General features: G+C 43.6%; 1 protein-coding gene across 3 annotated transcripts; it reads right to left on the bottom strand.

The window, feature by feature from the left end:
• Positions 1-295: 295 nt before the first annotated feature.
• LOC132833875 (CD276 antigen homolog) lies at positions 296-14081 on the bottom strand. 3 transcript variants are annotated; one of them, XR_009647121.1, is made up of 7 exons: positions 13842-14081; positions 11117-11461; positions 10943-10981; positions 9609-9953; positions 8787-8883; positions 6594-7093; positions 296-652 (listed from the first exon to the last, which is right to left on the bottom strand). XR_009647121.1 is itself a non-coding variant. In XM_060852523.1 (7 exons), the coding sequence occupies exons 1-7, from the start codon at positions 13860-13862 to the stop codon at positions 7009-7011; spliced, it is 993 nt and encodes a 330-aa protein (XP_060708506.1). In that variant the 5' UTR covers positions 13863-13934; the 3' UTR covers positions 6168-7008. The 3 variants fall into 3 exon arrangements, 2 of the variants coding, with proteins under 2 accessions (XP_060708506.1, XP_060708505.1); XM_060852523.1 differs by lacking the exon at positions 296-652 and adding an exon at positions 13139-13199 and having other exon boundaries at positions 6168-7093; positions 13842-13934; XM_060852522.1 differs by lacking the exon at positions 296-652 and having other exon boundaries at positions 6168-7093.
• Positions 14082-16782: the final 2701 nt, after the last annotated feature.

Genomic DNA, 16782 nt, shown 5'->3' with positions numbered 1-16782 from the left:
GGTGAACTGAATACTGGTGGTAAATAAACCCCAACCACAAATCTAGCTCCCCCCACACAAAGTTAAAAGTTGTTCCTCTTCTTCCCACCCGATCAGAAAGTCAACAATAACATATCACATGCATAGGATCACATATTGGACAGAGAGCACGGAGTACGGATAATCAAGATTTTTTTTCAGAATAGCAAATTAGTGTGTTGCATAATCAGTGCAGTTTCATTCTGTAAACCATCCAGAGTCTGAATCCTGGATATAAACCAGTTGCTGGCAGTAATGTAGTTCCTGGTTTTTCCCAGCAGGTGCTGCTGCAGAGGGAGTTTTTGAAGCCTCTTCCCATGTTCCCCAGTGTGGGAGCAACATCACTACAAGGACTGCAGTCGGTCATTTAGAGATGGACAACAAATGGGGTCCTGGCAGCATCACCCACATAAACTTTCCACCAGGAATCACTCAATCACCACAACACTAGACTGATTCCCCCCCTCCCTGAGCCAGGCTCAGTGCAGGACAGCCCCGTTCCCCAGAAGGTTTTGTTCTCCAGCTGCTCCATCCTGACGCTCAAGTGCTGTTGTCGTAAGGTTCCACGCTTCACCTGCGCAAATCCCCCCTCAAAGGGATACCATTCGATGCTTCATTTCGATTGCTGGAGTGTCTAGGAGAGAAAAACCAGAGTGCATATTACGCTCTAACATTTTGGTCACTTGTAAAAGGAGCTATTCAGGAGCACAGCCATATTGAAGGACACAACATCTTGTGGACCAATGACAGCTGGAAAATGGTCGACAGGAGCTGCACAGTGATAGAGGATAGTGTAGATGAGAGGAGGGTTATACAAGAGGCAATGGGCAAGAGCTAGACACTCCACAAGAGCTGTGCTGTCTGATAGCGGGAGGGCCAGAGGACAGAGCGAGTGAGAGAACCCTGCAATAGTTCTTCTTCCCACTGTGAGGGATGTATATTCGGTGTTGGTGAGCAGAGAGATGTGGATATTGAGTGAAACAAGGAAATCCAGAGATGGGCTTCCCAGTCACTGAATACTCTGATGCCCAGACTAAGTGTTGGGGGTGTTGAAAATGCAAGAGGTTTGAATATCAAGTTGCACTTAATGGGGATGCAGAAAAGATTTTTCTGCCATTAGGTGAAACAAGGACCTGAGGACACTGCCTCTGAAGGGACAACCCTCAAAACTCAGATTAGAAGGTATTTCTTGAGCCAGAGAGTGGTGAATCTGCGAAACGCATGCCACTGAGAGCTGTGGAGGGCAGGTTTTAAGTCAGAACTAAATGGGCTTTTGATAGTAAGGAGATAATGGGACAAGGTAGGAGAATGGTGTCACAAAACATATCAGCCATGATATCAAGGTGGAGCAGACCTAATGAGCCAAGTTGTTGAATTCTGCTCCGATATTCTATGTTCTTATCATCTTAAATAACACCTTTGACAGACAACATCTGAAATGCTTCACAAGGACGATTAAACTCAATAATAAGTTACATGAAAATAAATTAAGTTTGATCAGTGTTTGGTTTTTATAAAGAGAATCACAGCACAGGAGTGGGATTCCGATTAAACTCAGAAAAGAGGACGTGTCAGACCCTAGCATCCAGACAGCTGAAAGCACAGGTGTCTGTGGTGGAGTGATGGAAAAGGAGGAGGAATGATGTTGTGTAAGTAAAGGACATTACAGATAGGCAGAGATAAACCACAAAGGGAATATGAAAACAAAGGCGAGAGTTTAAAAATCTAGCTCTCAGCCCCAAATATATTGACCAATAGAGCATCCACAACCATCTGAGATACAGAATTCCATCCAGGCAGGAGGGAAACAGCCACTCAGCATCTATCTTCAAGACCCCCAGAATATTATATTTCCATTAAATAATCTCACCTTTGTTGAACCCATTCATCCCAGGACTGAGTCTAGTGAAACTTTTGTTTTACACCTGAGGCAAAGATATCCTGCTTTGGATTGGGAACAATCCTTCACAATTTTCTAATTTGCTCTTATCTATCCCGTATGTAACTTGCAGCAAGACTTTCTCCTCTAATACTTTTTCCTCTTCCAATAATGCCCAATGTCTCCTTTATCTTCCTAACCACCTGCATGTTACCTTGGGACTATCACTGACGTGTTTTGGTTCAGGTGCTGCCCATTGTGTCTGCACCAGCTCTTCAAGTGGGCATCATTACCTAGTACCAATCTCCAGCTTTCTTCCCCCCTCCCCCCTCCATTACCTTGCAGAAATTGTTTCAATTATCTAATACACTCTTGAATGCCTCAATGGAACCTATTCAGCACACTGCCAGAAAAGCACATTCCATACCTTAAGCCTTGCCGCGTGAAAACTTCCTTTAAAAATCAGTTGGCATTTGCTTCTTTTGAAAAGCAATTTAAACCTGTGCTCTGATTCTCAATCCTTTCATAACAGGAACATTTTCTTCCTCTCTAATCTGTAAAACCTGCTTGTGATTTTGAAACCCTTTATTACACTCCTGTTATCCTCTATTCACGTGTCTTGTACAAGTTCAACATTACATTTTTTCTGACACTCCATGCCCCTATGAATGATGTTTTACTAACTCCTCTCTTCATCGTGATGAAGAGCTCACTGATCAAAACGTTGACTCTCCCACTCCTCAGAAGCTGCCTGACCGGCTGTATTTTTCCATCACCACACTTTGACTGATCTCCAACACGTGCAATCTTCACTTGCTCCTTGTTCTCTTCATCTGTCTGGCCACCTGTTGCTCCTGCAACTCCTTTTAGAATTGATTTGGAGATGCCGGTGTTGGACTGGGGTGTACAAAGTTTCAGTCACACAACACTAGGGTACAGTCCAACAGGTTTAATTGGAAGCACACTAACTTTCGGAGCGATGCTCATCAGGTCATTGTGGAGGGCTCGATCATAACAGAATTTGTAGCAAAAATTTGCAGTGTGATGTAACTGAAATTATACATTGAAAAATTGATTGTCTGTTAAGCCTTTCATCTGTTAGTTTCACTTCTTTCGTGTGTAAATCACAAAACCCTTTTTGTAAAGTTGCATTCTCGTGTTAGCTGTTAACAATAGTGATAGCTAGACAATAGGTTGAAGGTGTTAGCCCCCTGTGTTCTCTGTCTATGACCTGATGTTTAGATTGATTCTAATCTAAAAAGTGAGATAACAGAGTTTTACATAAATTCATGCAGTTTTTGAGCTCAGTTCTACATGAACGTATGCAGTTTTTCAGCAAAGTGCAGTGTAACTCTGCAAGTACAGATTCACCACACAAAATGTGTGTATGTGGGTCTTTGTGTGTGTGCGTGTGTCTGTCTATCTAAGGTGGGGGTTGAGAGTGTGAGAAAGTGTGTGTTTGTGTAGCGAGTGCAGAGTGTCTCAAGTCTGTGAGATGGTACATGTGAGTGTGTGTGTCTATACGGGTGTGTGTGGGCGTCTGTGTGTGTCCGTGTGTAGTGCAATGGTGATCACCTGTAATGTGACATGTAAGTCCCTGTTGAGGCCCTCCCTATGGGAACCGAACTTAGCTATCAGCCTCTGCTCGGCCACTTTCTCCTGCTGCCTGTCCCGAAGTACACCTTGGACCTTCGGGTGACCATCCTCCGAGGCTGAATGTCCTGGACCACGAAGTGTTCCCCAACTGGGAGGGAACCCTCCTGTCTATTGATTGTTGTGTGGTGCCCATTCATCCGTTGTCGTAACCTTTGCTCGGTTTCCCCAATGTACCATGCCTTCAGGCAAGCTTAGCTATCTTATACGTTGCAGGCAACATTGGCTGAGTCCGTAGTTTCTTACAAAAACTCAGCACCCTTGGACCAGTCGGACCGGGAACATTCCTCATCACAATGACGTTTCCGCACTCTACACCAGCTTCCCCGACAAGGATGGCATCGCAGCAACAGCCTGAGTACTCAACACCAACAACTGCCAGTCTCCAAACACTATCCTACAACTCATCCGCTTTATCCTCGATCATAACATCTTCACCTTTGACAACCAATTCTTCATCCAGACACACAACAGCATGGGGCCCAAATTTGCACCCCAATATGCCAACATTTTTATGCACCGATTTGAACAAGATTTCTTCTCTATGCAGGATCTCCAACTAACATTGTACACCATTGATGACATTTTCTTCCTCTGGACCCATGGTGAGGGGTCACTGATAAAACTACACAGTGACATCAAGTTTCATCCCACCATCAAACTCACCATGGACTACTCTCGACTGTCTATCTCATTCTTGGACACATGCGTCTCCATCAAGGACAGACACCTCAGCACCACACTCTACCACAAACCCACAGACAACCTCACAATGCTACACTTCTCCAGCTTCCACCCAAAACATATTAAAAGAGCCATTCACTATTCAAAGTTTGGGAGAAGATTTGTAGCTCAGGTGCTCGTTGTTGTGGTTCTGTTCGCCGAGCTGGGAGTTTTCGTTGCAAACGTTTCGTCTCCTTTCTAGGTGACATCCTCAGTGCTTGGGAGCCTCCTGTGAAGCGCTTCTGTCATGTTTCCTCCGGCATTTACAGTGGCTTGTCTCTGCCGCTTCCGGTTGTCAGTTGCTGTCCGCTGCAGTGGCCAGTATATTGGGTCCAGGTCGATGTGTTTGTTGATAGAATCAGTGGATGAGTGCCATGCCTCTATCAACAAACACATCGACCTGGACCCAATATACTGGCCACTGCAGCGGACAGCAACTGACAACCGGAAGCGGCAGAGACAAGCCACTGTAAATGCCGGAGGAAACATGACAGAAGCGCTTCACAGGAGGCTCCCAAGCACTGAGGATGTCACCTAGAAAGGGAACAAAACATTTGCAACAAAAACTCCCAGCTTGGCGAACAGAACCACAACAGCCATTCACTATGGAGAAGCCCTACGCATTCTCCAGACCTTCTCAGATGAGGAGGAATGTGACGGACACCTGAAAGTACTCAAGGATGCCCTCACAAGAACGGGGTACGATGCTCAACTCATCGACCGCCAGTTCCGACGTGCCACAGCAAGTATCCGTAATGATCTCCTCAGGAGACTGACACGTGCTGCAACTGACAGGGTACCCTTCGTTGTTCAGTACTTTCCAGGGGCTGAAAAATTACGCCATGTTTTTTGTGACCTGCAACACATTATCAATGAGGATGAGCACCTCACCAAGACCTTCCCCACACCTCCACTACTTGCCTTTAAACAACTGCCAAACCTCAAACAGATCATTGTTCGTAGCAAACTGCCCGGCTCTCAGGACAATTCCATACAACCCTGTCAAGGTGGACGCTGCAAGACGTGTCAAATTGTGGACATAGATACCACTATTACGCGTGGGAACACCCCTCATCTTTTACATGGCAGGTACTCGTGATTCAGCCAACATTGGCTATCTTATACGTTGCAGGCAAGGATGCCTGGAGGCATAGTACATTGGGGAACCCAAGCAAAGGCTACGACAACGGATGAATGGGCACCGCACAATCAATAAATAGACAGGAGGGTTCCCTCCCAGTTGGGCAACACTTCGGGTGACCATCGTCCAAAGTGGACTTCGGGACAGGCAGCAGAGGAAAGTGGCCGAACAGAGGCTGATAGTTAAGTTCGGTATCCATAGGGAGGCCCTCAACCGGGACCTTGGGTTCATGTCACATTACAGGTGATCACCATTGCACCACACACACACTCACATCACATGGACACAGGTATAGACACACACACACTTTGTGTGGTGAATTTGTACTTGCTGAAAAAGTGCATACATTCATGTAGAACTCTGAGCTCAAAAAGTGCATGAATTTATGTAAAACTCTGATCTCACTTTTTAGATTAGAATCAATCTAAACATCAAGTCATAGACAGAGAACACAGGGGGCTCACACCTCCAACCTATTGTCTAGATATCACCATTGTTAACAGCTAACCCGAGAATGCAACTTGTTAAAAAAAAAGGGTTTTGTGATTTACATATGAAAGAAGTGAAACTAACAGATGAAAGGCTTAACAGAAATCAATTTTTCGATGTATAATTTAAGTTACATCACACTGTAGATTTTTGCTATACATTCTGTGTTATGATCGAGCCCTCCACAATCACCTGATGAAGGAGCGCCGCTCCGAAAGCTAGTGTGCTTCCAATTAAACCTGTTGGACTATAATCTGGTGTTGTGATTTTTAACCTTGTAGAATTGTACACCCTATAGAATTGTACACCCTATTTTATGTTATCTTTCGATGATCTTCCGATCAAACATACAACATCTCATACTTCTCTACATTAGGCCCAGTCTACCACCCATCTGTCAACTCCACCAATTTGTCTAAGTCCTTTTGTAGTTCTACACAATCCTCACAGTATATAATTCTTCCAAGTTATGCCTCATGTGCAAACTTTGAAATGTATCAGGAAGATAAAAGGGTCCTAATACCAGCCTCTTGGGAATACTTCTACAAAGCTTCCTCCAGTCTGAAATATCCATTTTAACAATTCTTTTTATTTCCCCTCAGCCAATTCTGAATCCAAGTTACTAAAGTCCCTTTTATTCCATGACCTATAACTTTTCTCAAATCTATTGTGTGGCACTGTATCAAATACCTTCCACAAGGCTACAATACTGGGCTGATTCCCCCCTCCCTGAGCCAGGCTGTTTGCAGTGGAAACACAGTGCTAGACAATCCTGTTCCCCAGGTGGTTTTGTTCTCCAGCTGCTCCACCTTGATGCTCAGTTGCTGTTGGCACACGGCTCTGTGCTTCACCTGAACAGGTTTCCTAGCATCGTTCAGTGCTTCATTTTGGTTGGAGTGTCAATTTGGAACAATTAGAGACAGAGACATTTCCATGATTAGGAGAGACAAGGACCTGAGGGCACAGCCCTTGAGTGAAGGGACATCACTTTAGAATGGATATGAGAAGGAATTTCTACAACCAGAGGTTGGTGAATATATGGAACCCAGGTTCAGTGCAGTGAAAAATCAGTGTTGGACAGCCACGTTCCCCCAGTCGCTCCATCCTAATGCTCAGGTGTTGTTGGCACGAGGCTCCGTGGTTGAGGCCATGCGATGCTTTGATGCCTGGAGTAGTTTTGTTCACAATTTCTAGAAGAATGAGATCAGCAGAGTACACATCACATTCTTACAAGTTGTTAGAATGTATAACATATGCCACATCTATAGCATTACTCTCAGCAACATTTTCTTTTACCTCAAAAAAACCTCCAGAATTGTTAAGCATAATCTCCCCTTAAGTAGTCAGTGCTGACTCTTCCCAATTCATACACCTTTTTGCACATGACTACTCCCAAATAATTATTCCCAGAAGTGTCTCCATCACTGCTCTTACACTGAGTAGTCTGTACCTGCATGGCTATCCTTATGACAGTTCTTGAACAAATATTTGTGACTCTTGTTGTCTGGAATTGGCGTAAAAAATCCTTCTTGAATGCCATGCACTGACCTCCCACTGTAAAAATATTACTTTTCCATTTTTCCAAAAGTTGACCATTCACACTTACAAAACTATACACCATCTCCAACCATCATTGCCCAGTCACGGGCCCGCATCAGTTTTGCAGTCTCTGTGCCCTCCATATTGCTTACCTTCCCAGCCAAAATTGAACCGCAAACTTGCGCACATTACCCTGACCATAGAACCATAAAGTACAGAAGAAGCCCATCAAGTCTGAATCCAAATTGATGTAGATTGTGAATAGAGAGGCCCCCCAACAGATCTGTACAGTTTCATTAATAAACAAAGATATTCCTACTCTGTTTCTATCCATTAATCACTTTGATAGGAAGAATGGGGGTGCAGACTATGTAAGGAATGATGGAGATGTTAGAAAGTGTTGATATCCAGGGACCTAAACAGCTTTGTTCACAATTTATTGAAAGCTAACGTGCAGGCATAGCAAGAAATTTAGAAAGCAAGCAGGATGCCTTGCTTCAATTGCACACAACACTGGTGAGACCACACCGGGAATAGTGTGTACAGTTGTAGTCCCATTACCTAAGGAAGTGCCATTGAGAAAGTGCAGCAGAAGTTCACCAGACCGATTTCTGGTATGATGGAACTGGCATATGGGGGTAGTTGGAGGAGCTTGGGCCAATATTACCTGGTACTGAGAAGAATGAAAAGGATATATTTGGAAACTTAGAATTTGAAGAAGTGATAGATGATAGAGACAGGAAGGATTTGGGGTCTCCTAACTGTGGAGTCTGGAACCTTGGGACACTGACAAACAATAAGAAAATGGAAGATGTTTAGGACTGAGATGAGGAGGAACTTCACTCAGGGTGGTGAATCTTTGCAATTCTCTACCTGTCTGCCACTAAAGCAACTTCAAAAACAGAGATCGTCAGATTTTGAGAGACTAATGACAAAGGGATATAGGAAGATCAGAGGAATGCTGTGTTGATGTAGATGAATAACCATGATCGAGAGTAGCAAAGCAGATTCAGGGGGTTCAATAGCCTATTTTTGTTCTTCTCCTCTTAACCAATCCTCAATCCAGGCTGGATTACCCCCAATCCCACTCACCCTTATCTTGTGCAAAAACCTGTTGTGTGGCACCACCTCAAATATTCTCTGGTTTTCCAGTGGGATAATATTTGCTCCAGTTCAATCCACAGAGACTGTTCAATAGTGAGAGGATGACAAGCTAGAAGTGATTGGATGCTGCATGCTCACAGCTCAGGGAATTGACAGGGACAGAGCTCAGCAACATTTCACACAATCTTATACAAAGATCAAAGGGTTAAATTGGAAACAGTGCAACATTCCAGAACTTACCTTTGTCGTTTTAGGACAATGTAAACCACAAATCCAGCTACAATAAAAACAGCAGCAAATCCCAATCCAACTCTTGCTCCAGTGGAGAGTCCAGGACCTAGAGACAGAGTGAAGCCATTAACAGACTGGGACACACAAACAAAACTAACAGCAGAGACCTTCAGCACCTAGTGTTTCAGAACCAGCCCCAGTACAAACAGATCCCTGGTTAATTCTAGTCCTTCAGGGACTCATACACATACCACACAGCTCCTTACATACACAGTGCTCCAGAATGTGATCGATACAGACTTTGCAATAGAGAGAACTGGACAATGACCAGCAGCAGCCTCTCTTCAATTAAAATCCAACAGCCCAGCTTTAGTGTAGGTTCTTTACCATGTTGACTGGGCTGGGTATGTGTTTTTGTTGTGTCTTGATTCGGACCTTGGGTTGTAGCCACTGGTCCATTTAGTTTTTTTCCAGTCCATCCAGTGGCTTGATTGAAGCATCTGAACAAGTCAGGCTCCAGTTAAAACTCACTCAGGTTTATGATGGACTGGAGTCACACATAGATCAGAACAGCTAAGGCTAACAGGTTTCCTTCCTATTTGGGATGAGTGAACCCGTTTCAGCAGCTTCATGGTCATGTTTATTGGGATCTCACTTCCATATTTTTATTTAATAAACTGAATTTAATTTCCGAAAATGACATGGCAGGATTTGAATACTCGTTCTCTGATGGTTAGTTCATGTTTCTAGATTAGTTATCTAGTATCGCAGTCCCTGCAATACCATCACCATAAAACCAAAGACTGAATACTTGAAACAGACACTGCTCACCTGTAACAGAGAGATGAACATGTTCAGTCTGTTCCCAATCAAAGCCAGCAGCCACCTTCCTGTAAATCTGACACTGGTATTCATCCTGGTCTGACTCCCTGAGGTCAGAGATCAGAACTGACCAGTTGCCTTGTTCCAGTTGATCTTTGAACAGTTTTGTTCTGTTTCTGAACCGTGGGTCTTGTTCTCTCAAATCATCGCTCCCATTCATAAATTTGTGTATGATTTCACTCCTGGACGTCCCCCACATAACCTGTAAATCAGAGACTGGGACATTTCCTTTATAGGTACAGGGTAGCACAACCTGCTCCCCAAGGAACCCAGAAACTGGGACAGGCGACTCACCTAGAAAAGATTGGAAGTATTTACCCACAGATCAAACCTCCCTGCTGGTACATTACATCCCAAGCTTCACATGGTTACACTGCGATGCTGGGTTTATATGAAGCTCTGATCGGTTACTTGCGTCTTTAGTTCTTGTCACCATGGTCTGTGGATGTCATTTATTTGGGAATGAGAATTTCCACCATTGATGTACATGTGACTGAATACACCAACAGAAATTTGACAGAAGGTCCTGTGAGGTTGTGGAATCCAGGCAAAGGGCTTGCCTTCTTTACTTTCCAACTCTGTCACTCTGCCTCAACATCGAGATGTTAGGATTCAAGCCATGGTCTGAAAAAGTTAACGCTCAGTAACACATTGTTTAAGATGGTAGTTACAGTTATTGGTTTTAAATAGATACATGGTCATACGTGTAAACAGATGTGCAAAAAGTGAGTCAATGTTTCTCTCCACTGATTATAACCAGAATCAATCCCAATCCCAGATTCCCTAACAGAAGAGTTTTATTTATATTATACAGAGACTCCCTATACAATTCCAGAAACACTACTGCTTGAGGAAAGCAGGAATTTATAGAATTCTATATCTGAAAGGGACAGGAAGGGGAGTCTGAGAAACAGAAGTAACAATTGCATGGATCAAAAGAGAAAATGCTGGAAAATCTCAGCAGGTCTGGCAGCATCTATAAGGAGAGAAAAGAACTGACATTTCGAGTCTAACTCACCCTTTGTCAAAGCTTTCTGCTGAGATTTTCCAACATTTTCTCTTTTGGTTTCAGATTCCAGCATTTGGAGTAATTTGCTTTTCACAATTGCAGGGAGTTTAACGACCAGTTCCAGGTTAGTGATTCACATCACTCAACTCTCACAAAGTAATTCTTGTGAAAATATCACATAGCATTTCAAAACTTCCAATGTTCCTCCCTGTCTATCCAGCATGATCCAATGTAAGAGCTGAAAACACACGCAGTAGTTTAGAAACAGATTTACCTGGTACAGGTGTGTTCGGTCCAGGTGTGGGAGCTCGTTCTAAAGGAAACATCATGTGTTTAGTACAGTATGTGAAACAAACTGCAGAAGTATTCTGAGACTCCAGACTAGTCAACAATAAATGCACCATTTAAAATCAGATTAAATATGATATTAGGAACAGAAATCTCTTACCTGTGACAGCGAGATGAACAGAATCAACTCCCTCCCATCGAAAGTGATCCTCCATCCTGCTGTAAATCTGACACTGATATTCGGCCTGGTCTGTCTCCCTGAGGTCAGAGATCAGAACTGACCAGTTGCCTTGTTCCAGTTGATCTTTGAACAGGTTTGTTCTGTTTCTGAACCGTGGGTCTTGTTCTCTTAAATCATCGCTCCCATTCACAAACTTGTGGACAATTTCCCTCTTAAGTGTGCCCCAGATTACCTGTAAATCAGAGAGTGGGACATTCCTTTTGTAGGTACAGGGCAGCACAACCTGCTCCCTCAGGTACCCAGAAACTGGGAAAGGTGAGTTACCTAGAAGAGATTGAAAATAATTATCCATTATTCACAGTTGCTACATTATATCCATACAAGCATCACGCTCTGCATAAAAAGTTGCCCTCAGGTCCTTTTATACCTTTCCCCTCTCCTCTTAAACCAATGCCCTCTAGTTTCCCTCTTGGGAAATAGATCTTGGCTATTCACCCTATCCATGCTCCTCATGATTTTATAAATCTCTATAAGGTCACCCCTCAGCCTCTGATGCTCCAGAGAAAAAAGCCCCAGCTTATTCAGCCTCTCCCTATAGCTTAAACCATCCAATCCCAGCAACAGCCTTGTAAAAAAAAATCCAATTCATAGCTTTTAAAAGCTATGAACTGTACTCAAAACTTAGTTATTTTAAAATAAAACTAAAGACTGCAACAGTTGACTACTGAGGGTCAACTGACTTGGTCTGTGAATTAAAGTAAACAGCTACATACTCAAAATCAAATTCCATCTAAAGGGGTAACTACCCATTAACTGAAACCCAAAATGTGGATCTTACCTCCCTCTGTTACCAACCTGTCACACTTAACCTATCCTTTTCAGCCCAAAAGGAGAGGGATAAAGGTACTTTCTCGATGGTATGATGTCAAATACAGTGGATGCCAAAACAAACTTGTTGGTTCAGATAAGGATGCAGATGTTTCACTGTATTGTACAAAACCCTAGTTAGACTTCACTTCGGGTACTGCAAGCAGATCTGGCACTGCATCTTAGAAAGGATATGTTGGTCTTGGAGAGAGTACAAATTGTACGTTTACATGACTGATACCTGAACTTTAGGGTCCAGTCACGAGGAGAGAATATAATTTTTTTTTCTCCAGAATTTAGAAGGTTAAGAGGTGATCTGACCAAAGTCTTCAAGATGTGAACAATAAAAGACTGGATTGATAAATAAACCAGTTCTACTCGTTGGGGATTCTAGAACTAGTGGTCACAGTCTGACTATTAGGGCTAGACTGTTCAGCAGAGATCTTAGAAAGGACTTCTACACACAAAAAGGGTGGGAATTGTTTGGAACTCTTTTGCACTAAGGGCAGTGGATGCTGGATCAGTTGTTAATTTAAAATCTGAGATTTGTTTTATTTAGCAAAAAGTACAAGTGTTATGGGCCAAAGGCAGGTAAATGGACTTGGACTACAGATCAGTCATGATGTCATTTGAACGGTGGAACAAAGTTCCATCAATACAAGTTCCTGAAGAAGGGTTCATGCCTGAAACGTCGACTCTCCTGCTCCTTGGCTGCTGCCTGATCTGCTGCACTTTTCCAGCAACACATTTTCAGCTTCCATCAATACAGTCAGACTTCCCCCTTTCCCAGAATTTAAAGTCTAATCCCCAGTCCTGATGACACTTTCCTCCCCCACCCCCCACACACAGCAACAATTTTCAGTTCTGTTTAACGTATAGCATTTCTCAGAGACCTGTTGCTAGCATTCAGTCACCCATCACAGGCCCACCAGATTCCCAGGCTACTATCCTAGTACCATCTGAAGACATTAAGTTCCTTCCTTTCAGCTCTCATGACCTTGGTGTGAAGCATGAACCTATGGTATCCACTCCCCCCAATGGGTCCACTTGAATTCCACGCAGCAGCTAAAAGTAATTTCCATCATGCCCAGCCTTTGATCACTGCTGAAATGTTCTAGCGGTGACAGCACTGACCTGCAACAGCAGCAACATTTAGCAGTAGCAGCAGGGGGAGTAGTTTCTGTGAGCTGTGTCCCTGTAACGGGAAAAAATATTAGCCCCTTTTTGTAGAACTCTGAGCTCAAATTTATGCGTGAATTTATGTAAAACTGTTATCTCACTTTTTAGATTAGAATCAATCTAAACATCAGGTCATAGACAGAGAACACAGGGGGCTAACACCTTCAACACATTGTCTAGCCATCACTATTGTTAACAGCTAACTCGACAGTGCAACCTTTTTAAAAAAGGTTTTGTAATTTACACATGAAAGAAGTGTATTCTAACAAATGAAAGGCTCAACAATCAATTTTTCGATGTATAATTTCAGTTACATCATACTGTAATTTTTTGCAATAAATTCTGTGTTCCGATCGAGCCCTCCACAATGACCTGATGAAGGAGCGTCGCTCCGAAAGCTAGTGTGCTTCCAATTAAACCTGTTGGACTATAACCTGGTGTTGTGTGATTTTTAACTTTCTTCTATAGATTCATCTTTCTTGCGCCTGCTATTCCCCCCTTCATACAAGCCTCTCTCCACTCTTTCCCCGTCCTCTCCCTCCACCCCCAAACCCCCCTCCGACTCTACATACCCGAGCACACACTCGCTCTTTCCCCGATTCCCAATCGATTTTGCTCCACTCACACTCTCCCTTGACCGTCTAGCCTCACTCGGTACCTGCTGTTCCTGTCCAGCCATTTCCAGGGCAGAGAGTGAACAACCAGCCCTTACTGTATCCAGGACTGGGAATGGGATCCCAAGAGAGAGGAGAATCCCGGAGATGCGAGGGGATCATGCGGTCCCCTGGATCACAGGGTAGGGGAGGAGAGTAATCCTGGAGCCTCAGGACACAGAGCTGGATCCCTGAGTGAGGGCTGCGACAAAAGATTGAACCCCCGGAAGAGCTGGTTCATCTCGCAGCTCCTTCCGCGCTTTGACATTTCCCCTTACAGTGTGGCAGGTTCTGGTTGGCCGGTGTACCGGCTTCTTGCGAAAAAAGAGCCAATCACAAGGGCCCGGAGATGTTTAAAAAAGGCAGAGACTGAATTGGACAGATATGGTTAGTGCTGATTGTAAATGTTAACCTCCGAAAGGTTGCAGTTTAAAATAAACGTGTTGGACTAGCCTAGTATTGGTGATTTTTGACTGATTGACGATAGGATCATTCAACAATCACTTTGAAATGTAAGATATTGGGACAGAAATATGGCCATTCAGCCCAACAAGTTTCATCCCCATGACAGTTTTTCTGCTTGCCAATCAAGAACCTACCTTTTCAAAAAAGGTTAGATATTACTGCAAAAACTCAGCAGCTGTCAGCACCTGTGCAGAGAAAGCAGAATTAGTGACCCTGCTTCAAAGCCTATTCATATCCGTCTAATATACACACAGTGACTTCACCTCCACATCCTCTGCCGCAATGAGTTCCACAGATCCACCCTCTGACTAAAGAAATTCCTCCTCATCTCAGGTCCCAACCTCTCCATCGAGTGGAAACATCTCCAGGCCCACTCAGACTCATAATTCTGAGTATTTCTCAGAAACCTGATCCCAAAGTTCAATTCCGATGGAGGGCTCTTGCCTGAAACGTCGATTCTCCTGCTCCTCGGATGCTGCCTGACTTGCTGTGCTTTTCCAGCACCACACTCTCAACCCAGTGTTCAATACCCGATCCCTCGAATCTCTGTGGTGTGGAAATAGGCCTTTTGACCCAACAAGTACACACCAACCCTCTGAAGAGTGACCAACCCTGAACCATTCCCTTACCCTTTTGCTCTACATTTAATACACCTGACTAATACACCCGACGCACACATCCTTGAACACCAGTTGCTCCAAACAACCATCTTGTAGACTTTCCATGAATTCCCTTTCTTGAGATCCACTCTCAATCTGATTTTCCCAGTCCATCTGCTGACTGAAGCCCTCCCACCCTTGGTTCTTGTAACATTGCCTTTCTTACATGCCTTTTCCATCTCTGGATTTATTTTCTTCCCCACATCCTGACTACTACTAGGAGGCCTGTACACAGCTACCATCATTGTTTTATTTCCTTTATGGTTCTTCAACTCCACCCAGATGCGTGGACACTTTCTGATTCTATATCACTTCTTGCTTTTGATTGACATAGTGCGGGATCAATGACGATTAACAGGAGGTGGAATAGGTGCTGATTAGGGCAGCACAGTGGCTCAGTGATTAGCACTGCTGTGTCACAGTGCTAGGGATCTAGGTTTGATTCCACCTTGGGTGATTAAATGTGTGGAATTTGCACATTCTCGTAAAAGTCTGCATGGGTTTTGTCTGGGTGCTACAGTTTTCTCCCACAATCCAAAGATGTGCAAGTTAGGTAGATTAGCCATAGTGTCCAGGATGTGTAGGTGAGGTGGATTAGCTGGGTTGAATATGGAGTTACGCAGATAGGGTTGGGAACTGGGCTTGGGTGGAATACTTTTGGGGGTGTCGGTGTGGAAGCAGTGGGCCAAATCGTCTCTTTCTGCACTGAAGGGATGATATGATTGACAGAAGGTGGGGCCAGGGCTGATTGACAATGAGCGGGGCCAATGCTGACTGACAGCTGCAGGGTCAATGCTGATTGAAACGTTTCCTCAATTGAGGCCATCCTGAGTCACCCAAACAGCACAAAATGGGACTTTGGCTTATCTAGTATCGAGAACTTAAGAACAAAAAGGAGACCATCACTTTGCTGATGGTACAGTATAGTCTCCACGAGATATGAAGGCTAATTTTGAAGTGTAAAAATGATATACTAATAGCAGAGGATTTAAGCTTTGCAAATATTAACTGGAATAAGCAAAACGTGAAAGTGTTAGTATAGGCAGAATTTTTAATATGAATTCCAGAGATCTTTTTAATCTAGCATGCAAGAAATTCCAGAAGAGAGGGGACAGTGCTGGGTCTAGATTGCAGAAATGAAACTGGTCAAGCAGTGGAACTATCAGTCAGAGGGTATTTGGTGTTAGCTATCAGAACTCAGTGAGATTTAAGGTAGTTATGAAAATGAGCAAAAACAAAACTTCTAAATCGGGGAAGGCAAACGTTAATATAAGAAAGTGCAAAGTAGTCTGGGAGCTACGACATGAGGAAAATCCAAATCCAACCAGTGAGAGTATTTCAACAAGGACATAGTAAGAGTACTGGGCCCAAATATGTCTGTGAAAGTGAAGGATGGGAAAAACATGTGCAGTGAACCCTAGATGTTGAAGAATGTAAAGGGTTGGATTAGGATAAAATGGAAGCTTATGGTAGATATCAAGGACTCAAAACACCAGGTCTCCCAGAGGAGAATAAGTGCAGGAGCTACTTAAACGGAACAGAGGCAAACCAAGAGGGCACATGGCATAACATTGGCAAGCAAATTACAGGTAAATCTAAAGTCACCTTTAGGAACATTAGGTCGAAGAAGATAACCAGGGAAAGAGTAGAACACTGGAAGGGCCAAAGTTGGAAACTGTATTTTGAATGAGAAGAGGTGACAAAGTTTGAAGCAAGTACTTTGCATCTGTATTCAGTGTTGAGGAGGATGAGGGAGGTCTGAATATCAGAGAGGAAGATTGTATTATACTTGAATAAATTGTAATTGGGATGCAGAAGGTAT

Source organism: Hemiscyllium ocellatum, chromosome 38 (assembly GCF_020745735.1).
Source record: "Hemiscyllium ocellatum isolate sHemOce1 chromosome 38, sHemOce1.pat.X.cur, whole genome shotgun sequence".
In the NCBI taxonomy this organism is placed as follows: Eukaryota; Metazoa; Chordata; class Chondrichthyes; order Orectolobiformes; family Hemiscylliidae; genus Hemiscyllium; species Hemiscyllium ocellatum.
This window is presented reverse-complemented; position numbering and strand designations above follow the sequence as displayed.

Coding starts and splice junctions, on each gene's coding strand:
- LOC132833875 (XM_060852522.1), bottom strand. CDS start 13,959: ATGATCCCCTCGCATCTCCGGGATTCTCCTCTCTCTTGGGATCCCATT. Junction 11,462..13,841: donor TGGCTGGACAGGAACAGCAG/GTACCGAGTGAG, acceptor AATCTCTTCTAG/GTAACTCACCTTTCCCAGTT. Junction 7,094..8,786: donor ATTGTCCTAAAACGACAAAG/GTAAGTTCTGGA, acceptor TCATTCTTCTAG/AAATTGTGAACAAAACTACT.